The following is a 25,044-nucleotide window of genomic DNA, read 5'->3' on the forward strand; positions in this document are numbered from 1 at the left end:
CCATTGGTGTTTCTAGGTTGTTGCCTTCTTCAGCTCCAAGTCTGGGATACATAAGCCAAAAAAGAAAACCCAGAAAATGTACCACTATGTCATTTTTCAGTCCTAAAGACCCTAGTTATTCTGTCTTCTCTCCATCTTTCAGAGCCATCTTATGCTTGTTTTATATGTAATGTCTTATGCTTATTGTACTCAGCATGAAAAATATAGAAAGTGTATATATTTCATCTTCCCAGAAGTGGAAATCTCCTCCATACAATTTAATGGATTTCCGTATACCCACAGATAAGTGCAACAATCACTATACTCAATTATAGAATATTTTCATCACTTTCCAAATAAACCCCATACCTTTTAGTTGTCACCCCACTCCTCCCTCATACCCCTAACCAGCCCTAAGCAATCATTAACCTACTTTCTGTCTCTACAAATATACCTATTGTCAATATTACATATAACTGGACCATTAATAAGTGGTCTTGATGACTGGTTTCTTTCATTTAGCACAATGTCTTCAAGGTACATTCATGCTGTAGCACATATCACTTTGTTCCTTTTTATGACTGAATAATATTTCCTTTTATTGAATACACCAGTTTAGTGTGGACATCTGGGTTATTTCTACCATTGATGGACATCTGGGTTGTTTCTACCATTTTGCTAGAGTAAATAATGCTACCATAAACATTCATGTCCAGGCTTCTGCATAGACATATGCTTTCGTTTCTCTTGGGTATATACTTTGGGGTAGAACTGTTTGGTCATGTGGTCAAATGGAGAACTGTCTACATTTAACTGTTTGATGAACTGCCAGAATGTTTTCCACAGGTAGTGTGGATATGTATCATTTCAAGAATGGATGCACAGTGGTTGCACATTTTACCTACCTACTAGCAGTGTATGAGGGTTTAGATTGCTATTACCTGACTTTCTGATTGTAGTTATCCTAATGGATATGAAGTGATACCTACTATGGTTTTGCTTTGCATTTCCCTGATAGCAAAGGATGTTGAGCATCTTTTCATGTGCTTATTAGTCATTTATATATCTTTTCTGGAGAAATGTCTATTTAGGTCCTTTGACCATTTTTTAATTGGGTGTCTTCTAATCACTGATTTGTATAACTTGTCTGCATATTCTAGATACTAGTCTCTTATCAGACTTCACCTTGAAGCACCAAAATTTTAATTTTGATGAAGTACGATTATCTGGTTTTGTCTTTGTTGCTCAGGCTTTGTGTCTTATCTAAAAATCCTTTGCAAAATCCAAGATCATGAGGACCTACTCTGGCATTTTCTTCTAAAGTTTTAAAATTTTAGGTCTTGCATTTAGGTCTGTGACCCATTCGGAGTTAATTTTTGTATATTAAAATTATTCTTTGCATATGACTCATTGTCTCAGCACCATTTGTTGAAGACTATTCTTTCTCCATTGGATGATTGTGGCACTCTTGTCAAAAATGGTTGACCACAGATGTGGGATTTATTTCTGAACTCTTAATTCTATTCCATTGATCTGTATGTCTATCCTTGTGCCAGCAGTCCCACGCTATCTTTTTTTTTCCCCTAAGTTCTGCCCCAGGATCTATCCACACTACCTTGACTAGCATTGCTCTGTAGTAAGTTTTGAAATTAAGAAGTATGATTCTTCCCAACTTGTTCTTTTTCAAGTCTCCCTTACTTTTATTAATACTTTTATGGTATTTTACTTTTTAACAGAAAACGTATTTGGAAGGTTTTTTATACTTTTCAAAGCATTTTCACATACATAAAGTCAGTTGAACTTCACATCATCTCTGTTCAGTTAAAAAGTATATTACCTTTGGAAAAAAAAAAGAGGCATACAGAGCTTAAGTAACTAACTCACTTAAGGTAAAATAGCAGGTTAATATAATCCATTAATCCCACTACTGGGTATTTATTCAAAGGAAAGGAAATCAGTATATCAAAGGGATACCTGCACTACCATATTTATTGCAGCTTTATTCCCAAAAACCAAGATATGAAAAACAACCTAAATATTCATCAACAGATGAATGAATATAGAAAATATGGTATGTATACACAATGCAATACTATTCAGCCACAAAAAATAATGGAATCTTATCATTTGCAGCAGCATGGATGAAATTGGAGGTCATTATGTTACAACAAATGAACCAGACACAGAAAGACATTACATGTTCTCACGCATATGTGGGAGCTTAAAAAGTTGATCTCTTGGAGGTAAAAAGTAGAATGACAGTTACCAGAGGCTGGTAAAGGTGGTAGCTGGGGGGTGCAGATGAAAAGAGGTTGGCTAATGAATACAAAACATATAGTGAGATAGAAGGAATAAGTCCTATTGTTCGATAGTACAGTAGCACGACTATGGTTAACGACAATGTATCGTTTATTTCAAAATAGGTAGAAGAGGAGATTTGAAATTTTCTCAACACAAACAAATGATAAATGTTTGAAGCGATAGGTATCCTAAATACCCTGAACTGATCAATACACGATTGTATGCGCTTATCAAAATTATGTTCCACATAAATATGTATGATTATTATGTAGCAATACATTTTTTTAAAAGAAATAAAGTAAAAACATACTGATGTAAATACTACCAACAACCACCTTGACCTAAATGACATACCTAGTTCATTACACTCAATAACTACAGAATATGCAAGTTCAAGGGAATAGGCTACCTACACTGGGCTATGCTATATTTCAAACTACTGAAATCTTACAAAGTATATTCTGTTATCACAATGGGATAGAATTAGGTATCAACAATGGTATCTAGAAAAAAACTCACATACTTTGAAATTAAACTACACATTTATACATAAACTATGTATTCCAAAGAAAAGCTCAAGCCTGTAATCCCAGCACTTTGGGAGGCCGAGGAGGGTGGATCACGAGGTCAAGAGATCGAGACCATCCTGGTCAACATGGTGAAACCCCGTCTCTATTAAAAATACAAAACATTAGCTGGGCATGGTGGCACGTGCCTGTAATCCCAGCTACTCAGCAGGCTGAGGCGGGAGAATTGCTTGAACCCAGGAGGCGGAGGTTGCGGTGAGCCAAGATCGCGCCATTGCATTCCAGCCTGGGTAACAAGAGCGAAACTCCGTCTCAAAAAAAAAAAAAAAAAGATTAGATTAGCCATAAAAACATATACAAAACACCAAAGGCTTACATATCATACACTGTGAAAGGCACTGGGAATTAAAAAAAAAATCACCGAGATGAAAGTACCTGCCCTCTAGAAGCTTATAGTATAATGCAGTGGTCTTCAATAATTTTGCTTATATACTCTCTATAGCAATTTTGGGAAACTATATATATTAAATGGAAAACAATAAAAACATTTTCATCAGAAGTTTAAACAGTAGCCAAAGATACAATTTCCAGTGTAATAACTTTTCATCAAAATCTTGGAGCTACAGGTTTGACTGTTTCAATATATGTAAAATATTTGGTATTAACCTGATCATAAGCCAATCAGCCACATCAGATTTGCTTTCTGTTTGAACAAGTCTAATATTTCATTTTTCAATTCAAATAAACATATTTATACAAATCCTTATGACAAATATCTACTTTCTGAGTTATAATTCTAAGATAGACAGATTTGGTACAGGAACCTTGACATGGGTTGGTTTCTAGGATGACATAAAGTATAACAATTTTCAATATTTCTTGCTTTGCTGGTAGGGACTTTCTCCTAAAAGTATGTTCACTAGAACTGTCTATTTTGTTGGAGCTAAAGCCCACTGGGACAATGTAGGGCTTGGGGTGGGGAGGTAGTATGCCTTTCTTTTAAAAAGTAAAGGACAGAAAATGAGAAACAGGAGACTGTAGAAGGGTTTTCTGGCATTACTTTTAGTAAAGTTGAGGATCTGGAAACTCAAAACTAAGTACATTCACATATTCCTGGAAAGTCTTTGTGTAGCCATTAGGTCCTAGTTTGAAGACCTAGGACCTAATTAAGTCACAGCTGTAAGGAAAATCCAGATCTTACCTATGAGTTCAGTACTCTTTCACAATATACTGTCTCATAAATAGTCAAGACCTTTCAAAGTCCCAGCCACTGCTGTATGTGCAGACAAAATATAAGGCAGAAACAATAACAAACTAGTTGTTAAGTTGTATCTCCAAAATAATACTTCTAAAATAAGCTAGGAAAAAAAAGAAAAATAACCTTATGCTTCCAAATAGAAGTAAAATATTTTGTAATTTAAAAATAATACCTCCCAACCAAGACCAGCTACAAAATCTTCATATGCTTGACTTCCTCCTGTATTGGTGAGAATGGAGTGTTTGTCTTCTTGTCCTTCAGCAACATAAAATACCGCAATCTTGTGTGTCTCTCGGCTATAAAACAAAAGATTACACCGATAATTTAATCACTATTTTATCTACTTATTCATCCAACAATTAAGTTCTATGTACAAAGTATATAGAAATAAAAAGATGAAAAAGAATTAGATCTTACAGTCTACTGAAGGAGACATAAATGCAATGTAAGTAAAAAATTACTACAAAATTGGAATTGGAATAAAAGACAGGCATGATCACTTCTGACTGTAGAAACAGAAACTTAAAGGAGAAGATAATATTAAGTTATAAGAAGGTAAGAAATATCTGACAAATGAAGAGAAAGAGCATCAGGAAGGACACACAGGTGTGAAGACATAAAGCATCTTAAGAGCTGTCTATTGTGCAAAATAGTCGAATCCCATGGTTGAAGAGACTGCATTTTAGAACTAAGTAGGAGTACAGAGACGAGTGTACTCCTACTTAGTTCTAAAATGCAGTCCCTTCATTTTAGAAGGGATCCTTCAAAGTACTTGCAATGTAAAAGAAGAAAGATACATAGTTATATGTTGCTTTAACAACAGGGATACATTCTGAGAAATGTGTCTTTAGGCCATTCTGTTATTGCGTGAACTTCATAGAGTATACTCACACAAACCTAGATGGTACAGCCTACTACACACCTTGGCTATCAGGTATAGCCTATTGTTGCTAAGCTACAAATCTGTACAACATGTTATCGTAGGGATACTGTAGGCAATTGTAACATACTGTTAAGTATTTGTGTATCTACATATACCTAAACAGAAAGGGCACAGCAAAAATAAGGTATTATAATCTTATGGGACTACTGTCATATATGTGATCCATAGTTGATGAAAGCATAGGCATGCAGTTTGCACATAAATATAAAACTGTAGGGAGTAATACCTAAGTTTCTTAGATATTTTATTTTGAGTTATCTTTAAATTTAAAAGTGCTCATAAAAGCAGATTTCTTGTTTGAAGTTTGATTTTGAAACCTGGCTTTCCAGGCTAACTAAGTCATGCTACATTTACTCTAGGTTGATTTAACAAAGCTTGGGTTGCAAAACTTTAAGATCGTTAGTAAAGTTTTCACTACCATGCCATGCAGGAATTTAAAACAACAAGTAAATAATAACTAAAGCTCTTTAAAAAATTTAGTCTGACAACCAGATTTTCCCATACAGCTGGAGTAAGTTACCAAATCATGATGGTGGGGTTCAATATCAGCAAGAAACATGTTTTAGCTGCTTTGAATAATGGGATATATTACTTCAGGTGATACGCACTAGGCAAACTTTCAGTGTGCCAGATGTATCATTAGTATATTATAGTGTAAGCAGTAAAATAAGATTTGCGGTTGGGGACTTCCAAACCTGCAGAGTAAGGATCTATATAGCCTTTCTCCCAAGCTAAACACAGCTTATCTGTGAAAAAAATTTAAAACATCACTTAACTTAGAGTCCCTGTATATTGTCCTAAAGTCACAGAGCAAACAGGGAAATCTTCATTCTGAAAACATACTAAATCTCAGTAACAACACAGAGCTTTTGATATATGAATTACAACTTGTTTCCTTGCCCTACTTCCTCAGCTCCATGCTGCAGAAGTTTTGCCCTGGGCATTCTACTCAGGCCTAGCAGACAGAGGTTCCCTCTCCCTCCAGCTTCCAGTCTGGGCCTATGGTTTCACCATGGAAGAGAGGTTACTAGAGGCATTTCTCATCCTTCTCCAGCCCCATGTTACAGAAGATCTATTTTAGACAGCTGTGGCTGAAGGAACCAGGTCTCCTCTCCCTCCTTCTCTTAGGACAGAAGCTCCAGGAGCAAAATTTTGAGGGTCTCAATCTTCCCTGTTCTATCTTGCTCATAGGGTAGAGATTCTGCCAGGAAGAGTGAGCTGAGAAGACCAGGGACTGCCAACTCTTCCCAAGTGCTGACTTGTAGAGTGACTGTCATTCCTGGAAAAGCTGGTCCATGACCCCAGGTCAGGCGTAGTGAGAGACAGGTTTTGCCCAGAGTGATTATAAGGTTATAAGGACAAAGCAGGTTATAAGGACAAAGAATGCTAGCAGTGCTGCCAGAAACGGCTGATATTTGCAACAGAGTTTGGAGGAAAACAACTAAGAGAAGCTGGCAGCCCTATGATACAAGCAAAACAGCCAGAACTTTAATAATCAGAAATGAGACATCCAAGAAGGACCCTTTGAGGATCACAGTCAATTTGGAGGTCAAAAACCCTGTGCACATGCACTAGGCTGCACCCAATAAGAAACAATTAGAGTAAGATGTAGGATGGACAGACATAAAAGCATTCGCAAAGTCACAGAGACTTATCAAAACAAGGTAAATCTTCACTGGCACTGAATAACCTGAGCTCAGGGTCGACTCCTGGGAAGCTAAAACTTAAAAATAACATCCAGTCGGCCGGGCGCGGTGGCTCAAGCCTGTAATCCCAGCACTTTGGGAGGCCGAGGTGGGTGGATCACAAGGTCAAGAGATCGAGACCATCCTGGTCAACATGGCGAAACCCCGTCTCTACTAAAACTACAAAAAAATTAGCTGGACATGGTGGCGCATGCCTGTAATCCCAGCTACTCAGGAGGCTGAGGCAGGAGAATTGCTTGAACCCAGGAGGTGGAGGTTGCGGTGAGCCGAGATCGCGCCATTGCACTCCAGCCTGGGTAACAAAAGTGAAACTCCATCTCAAAAAAAAAAAAAATAAATAAAAATAACATCCAGTCATTTCTTGCAGTCTGGAAGACTGTGCATACCCAAGGCTATACCCTCTTTGGAGTAATCAGGAGTGAACCTTCAAGCTATTAGTATCCTGGTGAATGTGGAACAAAACAAAACAAAAAAAAACATAAACACTCCAAACTGTGACAGCAGCCTCTAAGCTAAACTTATCTACTAGTAAATGATAAAAGTCAAACTGTGTTAGAGAGACTAAACACAAGCTTTGACCAATAAGTAGGTGATAACCCAGGGAAGACCCCTCATTAGCCAGAGTAAAAGAAAATCATTATTTAAAAAATCTAAGCAGGGAGATCAGAGACTAAGTACTGTGGGGAGGCCAAGTTGCTAGAAAATTAAAAAATGACTAAGCAAACAACAACCAACACCACATTTTTTGATTCAAAGACACAGATAAAGTTGAAGTCAAAGGAATGGAAAAAAGTACCATAAAATAGAAACCGAAAGAGCTAGAGGGGCTATACTAATATAAAACTTTAAAACAAAAAATATTAGGGATAGAGATACTTCATGATACAAGGTCAATCTGAAAGGAAAATATAAAAATTACAAACATATATGCACCCCAAAACAGAGCCCCAAAATACATGATGCAAAACAAAGACCTTCAGTTGGCAGAACTGAAGGCAGAAACACACATTTCCTCCATAGCAGTTGAAGATTTTAATAACCCACTTTTAATAAAGGACAAAACTAGAAAGTACCAATAAGGAAACAGAAGACTTGAACAATAATATGATAACCAGACCTACCTGACATCTACAGAATACTCTACCCCACAGTAGCAAAAAAATACATTCTTCTCAAGCATATGTGAAACAACCTCCAGGATAGACCATATGCTAGGCCATAAAACAAGCCTTGATGAATTTAAACCATTTGAAATCATGCAAGGTATATTTTTGATCCACAATGGAATGAAAGTAGAAATCAATGGAAGAAAATTTGAGTAATTCATAAATGTGTGAAAATGTAACAGTATACTACTAAACTACCAGTGGGTCAAAGAATAAATCTCAAGAGAAATGAGAAAATACTTAGAGATGAATAAGCCATGACTGTGCTACTGTACTCCAGTCTGGGTGACACTGTGAGACCCTGTCTCCAAAGGAAAAAAAAAAGAGCAACTAAATACAAAGCAAGCAGAAGGAAGAAAACAATAAAGACTACAGTGGAAATAAATAGAAGAGAAAAACAAAAGACAAAAAAAATCAATGAACCCAAAAGTTGGCTCTTTAAGATGATCAACAAAATTAACCACCTTTAGCTAGAGTGAGTAAGAAAAAAAGACTCAAATGACTATAAACAGGAATGAAAGAAGGGACACCATTACATATTTTACAGGAATAAGAAATATTATAAGAAAAGGCTATGAGCATTTGTATGCCAACAAATTAGATTAAATGAACAAATTCCTAGAAAAACACAATTTCTAAAACCAACATTAAACAGAAATAGAATACTCAAATAGACCTATAACAAATGAAGACTTTGAATTAGTAATTTGATTAGAAAGGAAGAAGTAAAAATATATGACTTGCACATGAGGTGATTTTTTATATAGAAAATCCTACGAATCCTACTAACAAAGCTATTAGAGTCAATAAGCAAATTCAGCAAAGCTGCAAGATATAAGATCAATATACAAGAATGAAAGTTCTATACACTAGTAATAGACAACCCAAAAACCGAAAACAAAATTTAAAAAATCCTTTTTAATAGCACCGAAAAGAATAATACTTGGGTATAAATTTACCATGAAGTGCAAAATTTACATTTTGAAAATTATAAAACATTATTGAAAGAAATTAAAGATCTATATTTAAAAAAAAACTCATGTGCATGGACCTAAAGACTTAATATTGTTAAGATGATAGCATCCCCTAAACTGATCTACAGATTTAATGTAATCTCTATCAAAATCCCAGCTGTCTTTGATAACAGAAATTGGCAAGCTGGGCTGAGTGTAGTTGCTCATGCTTGTAACTTCAACACTTTGGGAGGCTGAGGCAAGAGGACTGCTTAAGGCCAGGAGTTTAAAACCAGTCTGGAGCTAGGTGCGGCGGCTGACGCCTATAATCCCAGCACTCTGAAAGGCCTGGCAAACAGATTACAAGATCCAGAGATCGAGGGGACAAGACCATCCTGGGCCAGTATGGTGAAACCCCATCTCTACTAAGAACACAAAAATTAGCTGGGTGTGGTGGCACACCCCTTTAGTCCCAGCTACTTGGGAGGCTGAGGCAGGAGAAATACTTGAACCAGGGAGGTGGAGGTTGCAGTGAGCTGAGATCAAACCATGCACTCCAGCATGGTGACAAAGTGAGACTCTGTCTCAAAAAAAAAAAAGACTAGCCTGGGCAACACAGTGAGACACCATCTCTACAAAATAAAAAAACTGGCTGGGCATGGTGGCACATGGCTGTAGTCCTAGCTAGGGGAGGGTGAGGTGTGAGGATCACTTGAACCCAGGAGTTCCAGGCTACAGTCAGCCTTGATCATGCCATTTCACTCAGAGTGCTGGGCAAAAGAGTGAGACTGTCTCCACTAAGAAGAAAAAAAGAAAAAAAAAAAAAAAACCTCTGAAATTGACAAGCTCATCCTAAGATTCACAGGAAAATGCAATAGACCCAAAATGGCCAAAGCAATCTTTTTTTTTTTTTTTTGAGACATAGTTTCGCTCTTGTTACCCAGGCTGCAGTGCAATGGTGTGATCTCGGCTCACTGCAACTTCCGCCTCCTGGGTTCAGGCAATTCCCCTGCCTCAGCCTCCTGAGTAGCTGGGATTACAGGCACACGCCACCACGCCCAGCTAATTTTTTGTATTTTTAGTAGAGACGGGGTTTCACCACGTTGACCAGGATGGTCTCGATCTCTTGACCTCGTGATCCACCCGCCTCGGCCTCCCAAAATGCTGGGATTACAGGCTTGAGCCACCGTGCCCGGCCAAAACAATCTTGAAAAAGAACAGAACTGAAGAACTCATACTTCTTGATTTCGAAACTTGCTATAGAAGTCATCAAAGCACTGTAGTACTGACATAAGATGGCGCATACAGGTCAGTGGAACAGAATCGTGACCAGAAATAAACTCATATTTATAGTTAATTGCTTTTGGATAATGGTATCAAGACATTTCAATGAATAGCCTTTCTACAAATGGTACTGGGACAACTAGATATTTTCATACAAAAGAATGAAGTTGGGGCCAGGCACAATGGCTCATGCCTGTAATCCCAGCACTTTGGGAAGCTGTTGGGAAGGCTGGTAGAGCTCAGGAGTTCGAGACCAGTCTAGGCAACACAGTGAGACCTCGTCTCTAAAAAAATTTAAAAATTGGCCAGGCACGATGGCATGTCCCTGGAGTCCCAGCTATTTGGGAGGCTGAGGCAGGAAGATCACTTGAGCCCAGGAGGTTGAGAGGGAGGAAGATCACTTGAGCCCAAGAGGTTGAGGTTGAGTGAACTGTGATTGTGCCACTGTACTCCAGCCCTGATGACAGAATAAGACTGTTTCAAAAAAGAAAGAAAGAAAGAGAAAAAGAAAAAAATGAAGTTGGACTCTAATACCATATAAAAAATTGAATCAAATGTACAATAAATAAAAAATATAACAGTTAAAACTATAAAACTCTTATTTTTTTAAAAAAAGGACTTTGCATTAGGCAGGGTCTTCTTAAATGCAACACAAAAAAAGCACAAGTGACAAAAAAAAGGTAACCTGGACTTTATCAAAATCAAATATTTTGTGCTATGAATAACATCATGAAAATGACAATTTACAGAATGAGAAAAAAACTGCAAAACATATCCGATAAGGAACTTGTATCTAGAATGTACATACAAAGAACTTTAAAGTCAATAGTAAAAAGATAACCCAATTTTGTTACTTTATTCACTTATTTTTTTTGAGACAGAGTCTCCCTCTGTCACCCAGGCTGGAGTGCAGTGGCACAATCTCGGCCTCACTGCAGCTTCTGCCTCCTGGGTTCAAGTAATTATTGTGCCTCAGCCTCCTGAGTAACAAGATTACAGTCATGCACCACCACACTTGGCTAATTTTCGTATTTTTAGTAGAGATGGGTTTCACCATGTTGGCCAGGCTGGTCTCGAACTCCTGACCTGATGTGATTCACCCAGCTTGGCCTCCCAAATTGCTGGGATTACAAGTGTGAGGCACCATGCCTAGCCAGAAAACCTAATTTTAAAAACAGGCAAAGATGTTTGTATTATTTTCTTAGGGTTTTTGTAACAGATTACACACACTAGGTTGCTTTCAACAAAAAAGATTTATTCTCTCACAGTGCTGGGATGCTAAAAGTCAGAAATCAAAGCATTGACAGGGCCATGCTCCTTCCAAAAGTCAGAAATCAAAGCACTGACAGGGCCATGCTAATTCCAAAAGTTCTAGGATCCTTCCTTGCCTCTTCTAAGATTCTAGTCATTGCTGACAATTCTTCAGCATACCTTGGCTTGTGGCTGTATCGCTACAATTTCTGCCTCCATCTTCACACAGCCATCTTTCCTCTGTATGCAGAAGTGTGTCTTCACATGGTCTTCTTATATGGACACAGTAATCAGATTTGGAGTCAAATTTAATACAGTGTGACCTTATCATAAATCTGAAAACTCTACTTCCAAATTATACTCTGAGTTTCAGGGAGGACATCAGATTTTGAGAGAATACTATTCAACCCTGTAAACATTTAAATAGATACTTTTTTCAAAGAAGATATACACAGCCATTATCATAGCACTGAAAAAATGCTCATGATAAGTCATTAGGGAAATGCAAATAAAAATCATGAGTTATTTTAGGTTGATCAAAGCTGTACAGGAAAAAACAATACTAAAATTTCCCACAAACTCACAAGATAGCACTACATACCCATAAGATGAGTATAAAAAAAAAGAATGACAATAACAAGTGTAGGCAAAGGCATGTAGAATATGGAACACTCATACATTGTTGGTGGGAATGTAAAATGATGCAGCTGCTGTGTTAAACAGTTTGCAGCTCCTCCAAATGTGGAACAGAGAATTATCATATCATCCAGCAATTCTACTCCTAGGTATATATTCAAAGAACTGAAAACATGTCCACACAAAAAACTGTATATGAACAGCCACAGCAGCATTATTCATAATAGCCCAAAAGTGAAACCAACCAAAATGTCCATCAATTGATGAATGGATAAACAAATATTTATCAATATAATGAGATATTACCTGGTAATAAAAAGAAATAAGGTAGAACATGCTGCATCATAAATGAACTTTGAAATCATCACGCTAAGTAAAAAAAGTTTCCAGAAAAACCCATATATTGTTTGATTCCATTTATATGAAATGTCCAGAATAGGCAAATTTATAGAGACAGATAGTAGGTGTGTGTTGTCTAGGGCTAGGGGGAAAGAAAGGGTGGTGGTGATGGGGAATGGGATAACTAGTAATGGATACCAGGTTTCTTTTTCAGAGAGACTAAAATAATCTCAAAATTAGATTGAAGTGATAGTTGTACAACCCTGTAAATATACTAAAAACATACACTTTAAGTGAATTAACTGTATTGTATGTAAATTATGTCTCAGTAAAGCTATTAATTTGAAAGCATAATCTATTTTGTGTAAATTATAATCTTGAAAGAAAACTCAGTTTCTGCTTTTTCAGGTAGAGCTATCAATTAGAGCTTATAAAGAATATTTAATAAAATTGGGAAGAGATGGATAGAAATCTTCATCTAATATTATATAAATTTAAAAGTTGAGAGAAGTATATGTGCCATACAGGAAAAAAACAGAAAATAAATATTTAAAATCCAATAAAAGAGAAGCAGAGTTCAGCTTCTCTTTATGTCAATTAATCTTTCACCATTTCTTCTTAGTTTTCTACTTACTACGGCTGCTAAAATGTTTGCTATATTGCCCTTAGATTAATATGCACCACAATAGCGAATAATAAGGCAAATATATTAGAAAAAAATAATTATAATTAGTGAACTTGCAACTACAAATGTTCTATAAAAATATGTAGAGTACTGACAAAATATTATTAGCTTACTACTGGAAAACTGAAAGTGACACCTGTCTGATTTTTTTTTTTTTTTTTTTTTGAGACGGAGTCTTCTCTATCACCCAGGTTGGAGTGCAGTGGCATGATCTCGGCTCACGGCAACCTCTGCCTCGTGGGTTCAAGCGATTCTCCTGCTTCAGCCTCCTGAGTAGCTGGGACTACAGGCTAATTTTTGTAGCCTGCTATACCACGCCCGGCAAATGTTTTGTATTTTTAGTAGAGATGGGGTTTCACCGTGTTAGCCAGGATGGTCTTGAGCTTCTGACCTTGTGATCCACCTGCCTCTGCCTCCCAAAGTGCTGGAACTACAGGCATGAGCCACCGTGCATGGTCTCACACCTATCAAGTTTTAAGCATTGCTAAATCCCTGTTTATACTTTACAATAAAATAAAAATATATATCATCCTGTGATTTAAAATTTAAAACTCTGGTGGTTCAACCACAAGGAATAGAAATCAATTAGTCTAGTCAAAGAAAATAAAGAATCTATAAATAGACTAATGAGATAAGTCTCAACAAAGTAATCTCTCATTTTCTTTCTCCCTAATCCTCCCTAGTAATCAGGTTTGTTTTTGGGTTTTTTGGTTTAAGACGGAAGCTCAAAAGTTGTCTTACTGTCATATATTGTCATATAATTAGGATAAGTTTTTACTTGAGCTCATTGTATTTAAAAAAGAAACTATCTTGTTTTCTTTAAAATTCTTTTTAAAAAGCAAATAAATAAATGTTAAGCATTCATTTAGCGTAGTATATTTAAAAAATATATATGCTGCCTCAAGGTGATGTCTCCACTACATTCAAGGTATGTATTAGAATTGAGGCAGTTTAGCAGGAGCCAAGAAATAAAAAAGCACAAGGTAATTTAAGGAAACTGAATAACCAAGATAGCTGGTATGAGTTGAGCTCTATACTAAAGAGTCTGGTCAGGCATTAGTAGGGAGTCACTAAAAAGTGTTCTCACTAGCATCAAATTTTTAGTGTTAGTGGTTAGGATTGTCTAGATGGGGAAGAGTCAGGAGATGAGATCCCACAGAGTACTTAGACAGTTGTTAAAACTGACTTGGAAAGAAATAATAAGGACACGAATCATGAGCTGGGAGCAATAAAGGCAAGAAGAGACAGAGTTGAGAGATAAGAAGAAGAATGGACATCATGATTATGAAAACCTAAAGGCAAGGGAAAGGAAATGTCAAATTGGGGTAGCTCTGAAAGGATACTTTTAAACATAAATAGGAAAATCAGGAGGAAGATCTGATTTTGAAAAGAAACATGACCTCGAAATGATAGTAGGGAGGCAGGTAAAAATTTGTTAACAGTCGACTGCAAATTCATTATTGAAAATTGATATCAGAGTATGAAGTCAAAAAAGAATAAGATTGAGAAAAGAAAAATGAGGGAGATACCTATGTTATGAAGGTAGGAAACAGAAAATGAACCAGTGAAGACCTGGAATAATTAGAGAATTAGGAGCTGAACTGAGTAATTTTAGTGTCACAGAAGTCGGGGGAGAGGACCTTAAAATGATCAGACAGAATTTTAAAGACAAAATAGACAACAATATTAGATTCTTAGGAGATTTAATACACAGTAGATTTTTAGAGCAGTGAAACTATTCTGTGTGATACTCTAATGGTAGATACATGTCATTATGCATTTATCAAAACCAATAAAAAGAATGAACCCTAATGTAAACTTTGAACTTTAGACACTGATGTAAGATGTAAATAATAGGGGAAAGTATTTAGGGGAAATGGGGAGTATATGGAAACTCTGTACTTTTCTATCCTTTCTTTTGGAAATCTAAAACTGCTTTAGTTTAAAACACAAGTATGAAGTTAAATTTAAATTAAGTTTAATTAATCAGATAAATTAATAGGGCTGATAAGGACTGAAACAACTTTAGACTTTATGGTCAGGATACTAACCTTCAGAAAGACAATTTCAGTATAGCAGTAGAGGTAAGCAAGACAGAAAAAGTGATATAATTTCTGTTCCCAAGGACTTGACCATCTAGTACCAAGAGAAATAGTTATGGAGAACAGTCAGAATTGAGAACCCACAGACTACTTACAGAGTTCTTATAACTAACTTGGAAAGAATAAGAATAGCTAAACAATAATGATAATAATAACTATGCAATATGATAAATGCTATGACAGGGACGTGTTACAGGGTTCTGTGAAAGCATATGGACAGAGATTTAAACACAGTCTGGGAAGGAAGGTAAGGGTAGGAGTAGGTAAGGTCAAGCTTTCCATATAAAGTGATGTTTAAGCTGAGACTTCAAGAATGGATAGGAGGGGGACCAGGTATGGTGGCTCACACCTGTAATCCCACCACTTTGGGAGGCCAAGGCAGACAGATCACCTAAGGCCAGAAGTTCCAGACCAGTCTGGCCAACATGGTGAAACTCCATCTCTTCTAAAAATGGAAAAATTAGCTGGGTGTGGTGGCACATGCCTATAATCCCAGCTACTTGGAAGCCTGAGGCAGGAGAATTGCCTGAACCCGAAGGCCAAGGTTGCAGTGAACCGAGATTGTGACACTGGACTCTAAACTGGGTAACAACAGTGAAACTCCATGTCGCTGGGGGATGGAAGGGGGAAGAATAGATAGGAGCTATGCTCTGAGAAAAAAATTTACAGGCTAAAATTATTTCATTGTTAAATAATAAAGAATAAAACAAAGATAAACAGAATTCAATTCTAGATATAAGGAAAAGGAAGCTTATAAAAAGGAAAATCATGAAACAGAAAATAATGAGTTAGAAACAGAATATAACAGAATGTAATAAATTAGAACCTGGAAAGGACTGTGCAGATTGTCTGCATGAAGAAAATTAAAGAACACACACACACACACACACACACACACACGCACAGGAAAAGGAGGCTGGGCGCAATGGCTAATGCCTGTAATCCCAGCACTTTGGGAGGCCAAGGCAGGCGGATCACGAGGTCAAGAGATTGAGACCATCCTGGCCAATATGGTGAAACCGTGTCTCTACTAAAAAATACAAAAATTAGCTGCGTGTGCTGGCATGTGCCTATAGTCCCAGCTACTCAGGAGGCTGAGGCAGAAGAACTGCTTGAACCCAGGAGGCAGAGAGTGCAGTGAGCTGAGATTGTGCCACTGCACTCCAGCTTGACGCCTGGCAACAGAGTGAGACTCTGACTCAAAAAAAAAGAAATGTAGTAAAAAATTATAACACCATATATGAATCTCTATTAGTATTAGTATCTATTTAGAAGTCTCAATGAAATGAATTTTTAGAAAACAAAAAAAAAACAAGTAAAATTTTCCCAAGAGCTAAAAGAAAAACTGAAAAGAGTAATAAGAATGAAACAAACTAAAAGAAAAATTAGAAATTTTATGATTTCTTCCAAAATTTTAAGCAACAGATAATATCCATATTATGAAGCTGGATATAATCTCAATTTTAAAAACATAATGGGAATAGGACAAAAAATAACTACAGAATCTGCTAATAGTGAACTATATCTGAACTCAAAATGAAATTCTGGTAATTCTAACACAATGGGAAGCCAAAAGATCAGGGAGGGTTTATCTAAAAAATGCAAACATCATTTTATATTAGCAGTCCAGTGATATTAAAATATAATATACACCAATTAGTTAAAAAATCAAAACTATAAAAAAACTTGTATAGATGCTAAAAATAATTTTGATATCATTTAACATCCTTTCCATAAAAGAACTCCTAGAAAACAAGCTATTTTCTCAACATAATAAAACTATCTTTTTAAAATCAATAACTAATATCTTTCTTAACGATGAAACAGAAGAGTTGCTTTCATTAAAATCAGGAAAGACAAGGATGTCCACTGTTACTTCACTATTAAACACTATCCTGCAAGTTTTGGTCAGTGCAATTAGACATGAAATAAGCAAAAACAAGTGTTAACTACTAGAAAGATTATCTGTAGATAATGATTATATACCTAGACAATACTGAGACAGAGACAATAAAATGTTTACAATCAGTAAGAGAATCCACTTCAGTATTTGTAAACAAAGTAAGCATTAAAAACAGAAAAACCCAGAAAACATAATGGGGGGAAAATCCTATTTAGAATATCAATAAAACAATAAAACACCTACAAATATACAAATAAGCAATGTCTGGGTCTGAAGAAAAAATAAAAAACATACTATAATTATGAATGAGAAGAATGATGATTATTATGGTACTCTGTTTTTTTCTACAGGAGAGTTTTATTGGCCAGGCGCGGTGGCTCACGCCTGTAATCCCAGCACTTTGGGAGGCTGAGGAGGGTGGATGATGAGGTCAAGAGATCGACACCATCTTGGTCAACATGGTGAGACCCCGTCTCTACTAAGGATAGAAAAAATTAGCTGGGCATGGTGGTACATGCCTGTAATCCCAGCTACTTGGGAGGCTGAAGCAGGAGAATTGCCTGAACCCAGGAGGCGGAGGTTGCGGTGAGCCGAGATTGTGCCATTGCACTCCAGCCTGGGTCACAAGGGCGAAACTCCATCACAAAAATAAAAAAAAAAAAAAAAAAAAAGAAAATCCAATCAAATACCAATGGGATTTTTTTCCCCCTGAAAAAGAACAGCATAATTTTAAATGTATCTGGAAGAATAAAGAGGTGAGAATATCAAAGAAAAGAGGAAGAGTGTGTGTGGGGAGGTGGGGGGGTGAGGAAGAAGACTTGGCCTATCACATATTAAAATATATTATAAATTATATTAATTTAAACAGCATATATATACAAAAATGATAGATAAATGTAACTAAAAGAGTACAACTGTTAGAAGGAGCAAGATTACATGAAGAATAAATAGATATATAAAAGAGTACAACTAGATTGTTTGTAACATAAAGAATAAATGCTTGAGGGGATGGATACCCCATTTTCCATGATGTGATTATTATACATTGCATGCCTGTATCAAAACGTCTTATGTACTCCATGAAATATATACACCTACAATGTGCCCACAAAAATAAAATGATAGACAAAGCAATAGAAATAAATAGGTTTGAAGCAGAGAGCTTAATATTTAATAAAGGAAACATTAAATCAATGCCAAAGGTTTAGTTTATTCAACAAATTATTAAAATAGACTATTTTTCAACATCAAACTAGTTCCAGACATCATTCCACAAATCAGAATATATTTCAAAAGGAATAAACAATTAAATGAAAAATAATTACCACCTCATTCAAATAAAGATCTAGAAGGAAACACTGGGTGCAATGGCTTATGCCTGTAATCCCAGCACTTTGGGAGGCTGAGGCAGGTGACTCACTTGAGGCCAGGAGTTCAAGACCAGCTTGACCAACATGGCAAAACCCTGTCTCTACTGAAAGTATAAAATTAGCTGGGTGTGATATGTGGTCAGAAGACTAAGGCACAAGAATCACTTGAACCTGGGAAGTGGAGATTGCAGTGAGCTGAGGTTGCACCATTGCACTCTGCCTGGGAAACAGAGCAAGACTCTGTCTCAACAACAACAACAACAACAACAACAACAAAACTAGAAGGAAATAAGGAAACGAACTAGAATATTTCTGATTTCAAGACAGAACTCTTTAAGCACAATAAATAATTTAAGAAATCCAAAGAAAAAAATTGAGAGAAATGACACATAAAACGAAAAATATGTATGGTAAATGATCTGAAGTTGAAAACTGAGAACTCAACAACTAACTAGGAAAGCTCCCACAAATAGTACAAAAGTTAATCTCTCTCTCTTACTCTCTCTTTCTCTCACACACACAGTGTCATAAAGAATTGTCCTCCTAAATTCATATCCAAGAAAATGGTTAAAAGTCCTTTGTAGGTTCTTTAAGAAAAATTCCTAAATAGAAAACTAGAAAAAGAACACCAAGAGATGATTTAAAAACAGATGAAAATTTCATACAAATATACCGAAAATATTAACATCACTAGTAAAGTAAATAAATAAATAAAAATTAAAGAGATACTATGATCTGCTTCTCAAGCTATAAAGGTTAAGAAAGGGAGATCAGTATCTGGTGCTGGCCAGGTTGAAGTTATACAGGTGCTGTTACAAAATATTGGTGGCATTACAAATTATTACTCAACAGAAAGCAATTTCACAATAGATATGCATGAAATATCCTAATAAAATTTGACCTAAATAATTCTATTCCTACGACTCTATCCTGTGGCAAGAAATTAAAAACAACTTTAAATGTCCAACAATCATAAAACTTGGTATAATAAAAGACTATTTTTGAAGAATATTTAAATGAGGAAATGCTCACGATACAAAACAAAAAAATCTCTATGATTCCAATTCTTTAAAAAACAAAAAAAGTAGTATAGTGTTATACAGATTATATTTTTCTGTTTTATATTTTCTGTAATAACCAAATAATTATTTTAAGATAATTGTGAGAAAAGCTAGGAATTACAGGAGGTGAGTAAAGATTATATTTCTCCATGCATTTGGTAGTAAAAGGAATGAGAGATCTGGATAGGACTATAGCTTGAAAGTAGAATAACTGAGAAAAGGTTTATTTTATGCTTTGTTTTGTTTAAGGCAGGTAACAAACATTTTTATTAAGAGAAACAAGAAGGAATATAACATAAGGAGGAGGTAACTTTTGGAAGACAGTCCTAAAGCAGGCCGACAGAAACCAGAAGTACAAATAGGGGAAAGAAAAAAAAACTTTTCTTAAACTGAAGATGAGCAAGAAAAGATGGCTCAACACAGAAATTTTAAAGGAGAGAGGAAGACGTAGAATTGATTGATGTGGGAATGGTCTGAATCATCTTATTCATTCTGCATTCCTCTGGGTAGCTTTTTTCAAACCTGCTTCCCAGTCTGTCAGAATCACTAGATTTAATTAATGAGAGATGTGACTAAGGTTTGTCTAAGTATGGGAAAAACCAAAGGACATTTTATAGGTCCGATTAGTTTTCTGTGATTCAAAAGATGATTCTGAAATGCATATAAAAGGCATAAACAATTCAAAGATACCAAACATTCTATGCAGTCCTAAAATTTTCTTTAAAAATTAATGCTAAAAAAAATTTAAAAATTTTTCTTTAAAAATTAAAGAAAGTTGTAAGTCAATAACATAGTATTATACACTATTTAAAATATTCACAGTATTATTCTAAACAGAGAAGTACCTGAGAGTTGCTAGTTATGTGAAGATTTTCCAACAACTTACCACTGCCTTGAATCCAAGTTCCTAAGTTCTCTAAGTAGCTTTTCATTTTTCTTCAGGAGATGAAAGCTCCTCCTAAATAGAGAGATTTATAAACATTTTCATCACCTTTGCAGTGAATGACATGACAGTCCCGGAAATACTTTCCACTCTACTCATGCAACTTTTACACTTTTCTTGCCTTTTCATACTTCTAACACAAAGGAGAACAGACCCTAAAAAAAACGTAAAGAATATATGTCATTATTTCCACCAGGCCTTCATACATTTCTGATAGTGGATCGTATCAACTGGTCACTTCAACCTTTCATTACAGATGCTGTGAGCCTCCTAAATTCATATCCAAGAAAATGGATAAAAGTACTTTGTAGATTCTTTTCAAGTCTCATAAAAATATATGAGAAAGTTGTACCTCATGAGAAATAAAATATTCACAGAATCTAAATCATTACCGAGTAAGTGTAATCCATATGGAATTTTCTTTCTTCCTTATTTTACATTATATATATAATTTTTAGACTACGAAGCAATGAATAATTTTACCAAATCCCTTCTATGGGTGCTAAATATGTACACATTATTTTCATAAAATCAATGCTTGCTGAAATAAAATACAGCTTCTCATCTTTGATTTTTCCCAAGGGACAACATATGGACCATTCTACAGCAAAAGAGAATAGAATGCATTTATACCATAACTGAGTGGCAATTACCTATATTTGGACATACCATATGGTGGCAAACTGCTCCTGAGATATAATGTGGCTTTCCTATAAGGCAGAAAATATTACCTTCTAATAAATGGAAGAGTTTAAATCAAGTAAGAGTATAAACACTAAGCAAAAAGGTAGAACTCTATTTCAATGCGTGACATACATTTGAATTTAAGATGCCTTCACTGGTATCTGAGCTTCCTCACCTACCATAAACGGACAGAGAAAATACGTTACTGCTCCTTCCACTACCTACAGGTTTTCATGACATAGGAATTAAAACCTAAATGTATATTAATAATGCTTTACATTAGTGTAAAATGCCGGTATTTTATGTACATTATTTAATTTAATTTAATTCTTCCCAGTTATGTGAGGTGAGAATTACTCTCAATTTGTTAACTGTAGCCTGAGGCTCAAAAGTTAAGTAACTTTAAGCTAGGTCTTCTGATTTAAGCCCATGTTCTTTTCGTTTAGCTCCTACCTAACTTACTTGAATAATTCATATGTTTATCATAAGCTTTTAATAAGGTTTTATAACATGCATCAGAAATTCTTTTTTTGATTTGATTTTGAATCTTGAGTTAATTTCCCAGAGTCAAACCGGAAATAATCATATTGCAGTTTCTAAAAAAAAAATTTTAAGATTTACATGAAGGTTGAAAAACGAGCTATAAGTTCTAAGTCAAATAGTTCTAGTAGTTATTTTGAAAATAACAATAATTTGCTGGATTATTTTATTCCCTTGAATCCCGATATAACACAGTGGTCTCAAAAAAAAAATCTGTCTACTAGTCAAAGAACTAATTGGTAGACACAATTTAGTGAGGAAAAGAACAGGAAATAAAATGCTTGATCAGAAGATGAATAAGACTGAAAAATAACCCCAGAAAATTTCTCCTTTATGCTTACCGTTTGTCCCAGGAATTCATTCCCAATATACTAAGAAGCAATCTGCAATAATAAAATGCTGACTGAGGTTTCTGAGGTGTTGGTTCATCTTGTTCCACAGCTTTCATGCTTAAGTCATTAAAGTGTTTCTCAACAAATTCTTTTTCTTCTGTATGTTGCTTAAGGATAGCGTTAATAACATCATTTTCTTGTTTTTCAGAAATGCATACAGGTTGCGGAGCAGGAATATTAAGTGAAATTCCAGTTCTCTGTAAGCATTCAGGACTAGTAACACCCAAATACTGCAAGAGCTCATCAAGAACATCTTCTTCATCTCTTATTGTATCCCAAGTTGGTACAGTTTCTCTAAATCTTTTAAACTGGAGAGAAAGTCCATCTTTTACTGTTATGTCTTCTAAGCATTCATTAGATGTGGGAGGTTCTTCTGGCTTCTCTTGGTGAGACAATGACAGCATGAAAGATGTAGGTTCTGACAAGCTACTTACGGGAGGTGGGCCATACAGTATAGCAGAATCCCATGAATATTTTCCAGAAAGATCGCGTACTATGATTCTGACATTTGAATTGGCTGATGCAAGACCTGCAGATAAACCTCCTCCAGGCATATTCTCTTCTGATCTGATCTGGATACAGGACACTAACGTTGTATTATTTAACACAAAGAACTGGATATTTGGACTCTCAAAAAGTTCAGGAGAAAGTTCAGTACTTTCACAGTAATGATTGTCATGATTTTCACACACCTGACTTGTTAGCATAGCAGGACCACCGCTCATTGGATAATGGCCCAGGTGATTTACCAGATGTGTAATAACAGTGCGGGCTGCTATAGAGATTAATCCATGCTGCATTTGAGTTTTCACTGGAAATAAAACAGATAAATGAGTGGGAATATTACTGCTTCTTAGGGAATCATATGACAATGAAACAGTAGATAACAAATAGGGATTTTGTCACATTGTTAGTATTTCCAATTTAGATTCTATATTACAGGAATGATGGCAAAAAAGGAGGAAAACCATTCTTTGATGAAATTTTGTTTATAAGGAAGCCCTTTCTGAAATTTTTGCTAATGGATCCATACTTTAAACCAAGGCTTTATATACAGATCACTTTTGAAGAATCAGAAGTATTATAATTCAACCATGAAATCCCTAATGCACATTAAAAAGCCAAAGAGGGCCAGGTGTGGTAACTCATGTCTGTAATCCCAGCACTATGGGAGGTTGAGGCGGGAGGATTGCTTGAGTCAGGAGCTTGAGACTGCATGGGCAACATGGGGAGACTCTGTCTCTACAAATAATAACAATAATAGTAATGCTAAAATTAGGTGGGCGTGGTGGCTACTGCACTCCAGCCTGGGTGTCACAGCAAGACTGTGTCTCCAACAAAACAAAACAAAACCACAATGAAATTCTATTCAACTGACAAGTTTCTTATCTCATTAATAGATTCCAGATTCAGAGTCAGTTCGTAGATGCCTTATATGTCATTTAATTCGGCTTTTACATATAATATGAAAATGTTTCCAAAAAAAGTTACATTCCAAGTAAACTCTGGGAATCAGAATAAATTTAAACAGAAAGTCAGTGTAGCTAGTACCTGTATGCAAAAGAGATTTTATCTTAAAAGCAAAAATATTTGCTAGACCTGCTTTTATTTTTCTAAAGTATTCTTTAGGTTCAATGTAGTATATAGCCTAGTAGTTAGTTGTATGCAAGAAACATTTTTTTTTTCCTTACTCAAGTACAATAAGGAGGCACTCAGGTAAGAAACACAGTCATACGAATAACTAAAAAAAATCATAGGAAACAGTCAAAAGAGAAAACTCAAAGAATACAGTAGTTTAAGAGACCTGGAAAGGCAAGACGCCCAATGTCAGAATCTGGAGGAGGAGGAAAAGGGAGGGGAGGGTAGAGGAAAGACAGGGAACACAGAAAGAGAGAGTAATGGGGCAAAGGAGAAAGGAAATAGACAATAATTTGTCAAAGTCAACTAACTGAAGACTGTCATTCTAAGGAGAGCTAAAGACTGTGAATCTGAGGATTGTTGATGTGGAAGCCAGTTTGGGATAGACTGGTCTCAGGAAGTGGGGACAACGAGTTGACTGTTTTCTTAATGTGTTTCATCTAAGAGGTAGGAGGAGAGTTGTCTCTGGTAAAGAACTATTAGTCATTCACGTTAGGATGGTTAGGTGTTTGGATGTTTAGGGGTGTGTGCGTGCATGTGTGTGTGTGTGTTTAAAACATTCTTGTCTACTTAATTTTAGACATAATTATATAGCGATTGTGTTTCTATATTATTTTACCACAGTAACAGCGTGTTCTTGTCTTGAGTATTTATATTCTCTGACAGTCAATCAGTTGGGAACACTAAGGCCTGCCAGAACAAATAAGGATTTGTCAGAATAAATACAGATTTAAGAATGTTCTGATTTGCATACATGCCCAATTTTACATGTTTAGTTTGAGGACTTTTGGTAATTGTACATAATTGTGTAACCATCAACATAATCAATATAAAAAATTCCCTCATCAAAAAAGAACATATTTTATTTTATGTAAACTATACCTCAATAAACCTAACTTAAAAAAAAAAAAGGGAGACCAGCTTGTGCACTGATGGTATAACCACTTTAAAAGAGGCAAGAGAAAAGAATAGTGTTAAGTTTTCAAGTCTTTAGGCTTCAAGATTCAGAACCAATACCACTGGGTATATGTAAACCAACCAACCAGTTGCTTTGCCATTAATGTTAATTCCATATTCTCCAACTCCAAAAAAAGGATAGTTTCCTCTAGGCTTTGGTTGATTTTAAAATGTTACTGATTATCAAAATTTTAATGTCCCATTATCAACCAAGTTATGTCTACCTACATATAAATATAAACATTCCTTAGTTTATTTATTGTTTGTTTGGTTTTTTTCCAGTTCCAATTTATGGGCTCAAGCTTGTAATCCCAGTACTTTGGGAGGCTGAGGCGGGCTGATCACCTGAGGTCAGGAGTTTGAGACCAGCCTGGCCAACATGGTGAAACCATGTCTCTACCAAAAAATACAAAAATTAACTGGGTG

The 25,044-nt window shown here is 35.7% G+C and overlaps 1 protein-coding gene across 22 annotated transcripts in view; it reads right to left on the reverse strand.

The window, feature by feature from the left end:
* Positions 1-25,044, reverse strand: part of RALGAPA1 (Ral GTPase activating protein catalytic subunit alpha 1) — a 289,470-nt gene that overhangs the window by 67,256 nt on the left and 197,170 nt on the right. For 18 of the 22 annotated variants that reach the window (XR_013521150.1, XR_013521148.1, XR_013521152.1 and 15 more), the window contains 3 exons: positions 21,973-22,834; positions 20,351-20,422; positions 4,238-4,361 (listed from right to left, as the gene is read on the reverse strand). Coding sequence is in view for 13 of the 22 variants with exons in the window: in XM_078334789.1 (XP_078190915.1) it covers positions 4,238-4,361; positions 20,351-20,422; positions 21,973-22,834 (1,058 nt within the window). In the remaining 9 variants the exon portion in view is untranslated. Of the gene's footprint in view, positions 1-2,940; positions 3,119-4,237; positions 4,362-11,548; positions 11,641-20,350; positions 20,563-21,972; positions 22,835-25,044 lie in introns of those variants that run through there. The other 4 variants (XR_013521153.1, XR_013521149.1, XR_004729829.3 and 1 more) reach the window with 3 other exon arrangements.

The sequence above is a fragment of the Callithrix jacchus genome, chromosome 8, assembly GCF_049354715.1.
Source record: "Callithrix jacchus isolate 240 chromosome 8, calJac240_pri, whole genome shotgun sequence".
Classification (NCBI taxonomy): Eukaryota; Metazoa; Chordata; class Mammalia; order Primates; family Cebidae; genus Callithrix; species Callithrix jacchus.